Source organism: Eulemur rufifrons, chromosome 30 (assembly GCF_041146395.1).
Source record: "Eulemur rufifrons isolate Redbay chromosome 30, OSU_ERuf_1, whole genome shotgun sequence".
Taxonomy (NCBI): domain Eukaryota; kingdom Metazoa; phylum Chordata; class Mammalia; order Primates; family Lemuridae; genus Eulemur; species Eulemur rufifrons.
The window spans coordinates 46,681,886-46,687,557 of record NC_091012.1 but is presented as its reverse complement, the minus strand read 5'-3'; the positions used below and the strand labels follow the sequence as shown (position 1 = coordinate 46,687,557).

The following is a 5,672-nucleotide window of genomic DNA, read 5'->3' as shown; positions in this document are numbered from 1 at the left end:
GAAAGCAGCCCCATGTTTGGCTTCAAAGAAGTGTCACAGATTCATCGCCTCCCTCTTCCCACTCCTTTTCTCCCTCCCTTCCCTAGCAACAGTAACCCCAGAAAGAAAACTCCAAATTCAGAAAGAAGCAGTTGGTCCCTGGCTTCATTTGAGTTGCCAAGCCTCTCTCAGGCAGAAGCACGAGTCATTTCTCCAGACTGAGTTGGCCAGCGTGGGCGTTCAGCTGGTTTTCTCCACCACCTCACAAAGGCTATCTTGATCAAATTTCTCCATGGCTTGTATTGAAAATGTGTAAGTACAAAACTGAGTACAACTGTTTAATTTTGAAGGCAAAAGACAGTTTGTAACTGGGACAGGGATGAGTGGGTTGAAGGAGGTGTGGGAGGTTTTTACAGACAAAAAGTTGAAGGGTATAAATTTAGGTACTAAGAATATTGGATTTAAGAGTGATGACTTTGAAATGTAATTTTGAAATAAAAGTTTCACATTCCTAATCTAATCTAAACAGTGGGGATTAAACATAAGGAAACTCTTACTCTAGGATGTGGCATGGGCTGAATGAAATGAAATTTTAACAAAATTTGGTGAGTGTTGAATGATGCTTCAAAAATAGAAACTGGAGTGTTTGTTAGCATAACTAACATTTCTTTGAATTTTGTGGAGGAAAATATGTTGTCCCTCAGAAGACTTTTCAGAACACTCCTGCTAAAATCTGAATGTGGGTTTAGTGGATCATAGATCCTACAGGGACTTTAAAGAGCTGGTATTTTCAATTATATGCCTACTAGTAACCTACTTGGGTCTTCGAGGCTTCCTTGCTTCCTAGTAGAGGTGGAGGAATGAGGAATGGAGTAGGGCAGCTGGGTAGCCATGATGAGCAATCATGTAGCCTGGTGCTTAAGGAGCAGCCTCAGGAAAGACCAGTAGGCTGAGGAAATATTTGTTTGACTACATGTATATTTTTCCCTGGTATATTTCTGTGAGTTCAGTCAATCACATTTTTTAGATATTTTCTGGTCACTGTATTTACAGTTTTATTGGTTTTTAATTTCTGTTTTTGCAAGCCTTGGAGGGCAGGCCCCTTCACCCATAGTGGTAGCTGTGGACAAAAATGGAAACCCGGAGCTGTGCCACAACATGCCCCTGCAGTGTCCTAGTTCCATGCCGAAGGACGATGGAGAGCCCCGGGGCCACCCTCACATCCAGCTGAGACCTCCCATCAATGTGCTGACCAATCTGGCAAGAGAGCAACTGGAGCGTCCCTCTCCGAGAACAGGATCCTGCATTCCTGTGGATAGTTCTAGAGCTTTCAGACACCTCTATGGGCCACCACCTGCTGTTGCAGAAGAGTCCCTAGCAACAGCAGAAGTAAATAGCTTTGAGGGGCTGGCAGGCCAGAGGCAGAAAAGACAGGATTCTGTTGTGTCCCAGGAAGTTTCTGGCAGCCCTCCCACATTTATGGTGGGAGGCACAAGGGTCAGCACTGGGGGCACTGAAAGAGGTGGCAATAATGCAAGGTTAGATTTGACTTTGCCAAGAGGTAAAGGGTTCTTTCCACCCCGGGGCCCACAAGTAAGAGGTCCTCCACATCTCCTCCCCTCCCTTAGATCAGGGATACTGTTGGAGGTGCCTCCAGGTAACAGGAGAATGTACTGTAAGGGAAGGCTGGCTCATGTTTCTTTCCCACTTGGGGCCCCACGGCACCCCGTGGATATTTGGCCAAGGCCTATCCTGTTGTCTTCTGGTAGTCCAGGTTTACCGTCTTGCTCTATTGCTCATTGCCTCATACCTCCTCAACCACTGAGTTTCAATCCATTTCTTGCTATGCCTATTGCTTTCACTCCCCCACCAACATTTGGTCCTCCACTGCCTTCTCATTTTGCCCATTTCCCTTCTGGAGTAATGCCAGCTCCTGTAGTCTCAAACAGAGAGCACAACTAATGGCAAAAAAAAAAAAAAAAAAAAAAAGGAAGGAGGAAAAAAAGTGTTGGGTAAAGAAGTGAAGGTTACTAATTTATGCTTTTTATATTTGAAACCCTGTGCCCTCTCACACTCTGTTTAGCACTAATTTGCCTTACGTATTTGGAGATTTAATAAAGATTCTGAAGTTTGAAATATGGTGAATTATTTTAAATGCCACCCAGGAGCCTAAACATTGGATTTTGTTTTGAGGTAATTAAAGCAGAAACAAACTTGTTAGTGTTTTCTAACTAGCTTAGTTAAATCCTTACCACTGTTTTCTATTGAATTGCCTTGCAGTGTAACTGGGTGAGGGGCAGTTGAGTTCTTGCTAGGCCAAGCCTAGGTTGGGGAATTCCTACCTATGTAAGGTTAAGAGTGTTGCTCAGAGCTGGATGAGTGAATTAAGATAAGGTCCATAGAGGCAGACCAAAGTCCAGACAATAGAGAAAAATGCACTACTGGTAAAAGGAGCCATATGAGACTGAGGTGAGAATCTCTGTTAAGCCAACATTTCACAGTCAGAGGCAGAGCCAAACTGAAAGGTCAGGAAAGAAGGAGCGGGATAGATGGGATAGTTTTAGCCTACTGCTTCAACATGAACTAGTGTTTGCCTCTCAAATTTTCACTGTTGCTAAGTACATAATATATACAAGGCCGGTTCAGCAAGAGTGCCAAAACAAGGTGGAACAGGGCTAATCCCTTCACCCATTGTCTGAACAAAGGGCTGCTTTATACTCAAAAGTTTTAAATGCAAATGAAAATATTTTACTCACATGGAATTATTTTCTCAGACACTGCTGTGTTTATACTCCTCATAATTTGATACAGCATCCCATTATAATGACAGTTCTATGAGATTATCAAAATTCCCAAATGGTAACTTTTGCAATTTCAAGTGATATGGGCACAGCATACAGGATGGAAGGATGGACATATTGACCACTGTACAACTTAATTCACTATATAGTAAAGTGCCCTAAAACACAGTGCAGTTGTACGTGAACAACCACTAAATTGGAAATGTCTCCAGAGGACAATTCTTCAAATAAGCATTTTTCATGCCAAGTCCTGATAGTGTAGGCGATATAACCAGTCAGGCAGAGGCTGACAAAACCTGCAGATAAAGATGCCTACCTTAGAAGCAAAACCATTAATGTGTTTTTAGCATCAATAATGGGTTCTTTGTTACTCTGGCAAAAAAAAAAAAAAGGACACATAGATTCATGATTTTTTTTTCTTCATTTGTTTCATAATAGGTCATTCTAAATGTACAGGTTGTAGTGCAAAGCTTAGCAGAAGCATCTGGATAGTGCATGATAGAATTCCCCTCACTATGTGTATGTCCTGAAGCTGGCATGATTCCATCAATTCGCTGTGGTGGGTTTGGAAGAAGTATTCAGTAAATCATTTGACAGCTGCTCACTATGAGGTAGCTTAGTCCCAGCATACCAAACACTTATTGAATTTTCAGCCTTAATGAACAGAGAAGTTTGGCATGCCTATAGTGACCAAAAATACCTTTTGAGCCAGATGTTAAAAGATATTTTGACAAGAAATCAAGTTGTGTCAATAGCAGTGCTGCATCTCTAGAGAGTTGCCAAAACGTGTGGTAAGTGACAGCAGAACAAGATCTGTTTTCCTTCTCAAAGGAAGTAAATTGCTCAGATCAATGCTCAGAAAGACTTTACTTACAATTAATTACAGCAATCCATGACAAATTTACTAGAACAAGAAAGTGACACCAACAAAATCAGCTCCTTTTCCACCCTCTGTTCTCTTTACTAGCATCCTGCGTGTGTTTGTTATTCTCTATGTCATTTATAAACACTGAACACTTATAGTAAGCATCAAAGAATACCCATTAGCAAATTGAGACTTTGAAGCTTTATTTATACCTCTGTGGTGCAGGATAAACATGTTGTCTTTAGTTTGTGAAGAGCTCTGTGCCTATGTAACAGGTTTCAGTGAATGCACATATCAAATAAGCCTGGGATGCTGCTGGTAAATGCAAGTAAAATGCAAATATTTTTGTTTATTCATGGCTTCTTTATGGAAATACTGTATTACTTTGTTATCACATGTGACAATATCTTCAATGACAGCAAAACATCTATTTTTAAACAGATAAGATGCCTTAAAATTGCTATTTTTAGATTTTTCTGGCAGAATATGAACTGATATTAATCCTATACCATGACATACTATTCATTTTGGAAACTGTTCATAAAACAATGTATTTGACAACCTTGAATGTATATTCTTTCTCTTTATTCTCTGTAGCTTAAATAGCTTCTAAATGCAAAAGGGAAAGATAAACATCAACAAAGTGGCCCTTTCTTCTGATAATAATGGGAAAGGGTTAAGTATTTTCTATTCTAAGTTATAATCACTGTCACAAGAAGATTCATGTTGTACTGTTTATTATTTATAGTTCTCATTATATTCTTTGTCACAAGACTGTAGCATCTGAATTTTAATGTCCTATATATTCTCTAGAAGATAATAATAAACTGTAAAACTTTGACCTTTTACATGTCCCAAAGTATAATTCATTAACCATTTCTATTTTCCACTGTTTACAACTTCTGTAGCCCGGGTGGGAAAGGTACACATGCAGCCAATCAAAGTATAGAATACTGAAAAGGTTAAAGTTCAAAGTTATGAAATTTTTAAAGTTTATAGTCTTTCCTAGACTAGAATGATATTAAAATTACACCTCATTCTTCTGAGAATTATTATAACAAAAACACTAAACAGGACTAAATAATTTATTTTCAATGTAATGTTAATGTCGAGATCATAGTGCTGTCTTCTTCCACTATGGAACAAGAGGTTTATTGTGTAGTTGTCAACAAATAATTAGGTAGCAGAATGTAAAGGGGAAGAAAATAATCATTTCATAATTATCACATTGCATTATAACAATGGCTTTACATTAACACTTATTACTGAGAGATATTGATTTTTAAAGGCCCTAAATATGGCACCATGTAAAATGACTCTATTTCAAGATCAAAAGGCCAAAGCCAGAGATAAAAGACATTTTAGACAGGTTAAAAAATACTACCTCATATCATAGGCTAATTCCGTAGCTATCACAAAACCTTGACTGTCTTATTTATAATGAGCTGGACTGCGTAATATTCCCATAGAAAGAGAAAGTGTTAATTCTAAATTAAGTCTATTTCTCTCTGGTGATACTCCTTTTTTTCTTATAATAATAAAAATGTATAGCATTTATCAAATCAAATCTAGATTTGAAAAATCAGAGAAAGTGTGCTTAATTATGCAATCTTTTTCTTAAGTGCTTGAAAAGGTGCTACCAGTGCTAAACAATGATTAAATACAATGCTTTCTCACTCACCTTTGGGGACTTTACTGCCACTCAGAAAAACTTTCTCAGTATCTACATTTCTCAAAGCAACTCTCTGTGGAACCTATTTTCATGAAAGCATCTTGACTATAGCTTTTTGGGAATAAACCAGTATCCTGTATTACTTTACAGATGTGCACTGTATTTTTCTCTACTCTGAAAATCCCCTTCCTCCAAGTAAAATAAGACAATAAAAAGCTCAGAGATCCATCATTCCCACAATTTAGGACTTTATCTGCCTAATGGTGTTTGATCATATAATTTATTGGGAAATATACATTTATAACTGACTTCATTCAACATCCTGATTGTAAAAGTTGTGATTCAGAGGTAAAGC

At 38.3% G+C, this 5,672-nt stretch overlaps 1 protein-coding gene across 1 annotated transcript; it reads left to right on the top strand.

Moving 5' to 3' along the window:
* Positions 1-271: 271 nt before the first annotated feature.
* On the top strand, positions 272-1,941 carry PRR32 (proline rich 32). Its single transcript, XM_069462894.1, has 2 exons — positions 272-291; positions 1,065-1,941. Exons 1-2 carry the CDS (start codon positions 272-274, stop codon positions 1,939-1,941), a joined length of 897 nt encoding a protein of 298 aa, XP_069318995.1.
* Positions 1,942-5,672: the final 3,731 nt, after the last annotated feature.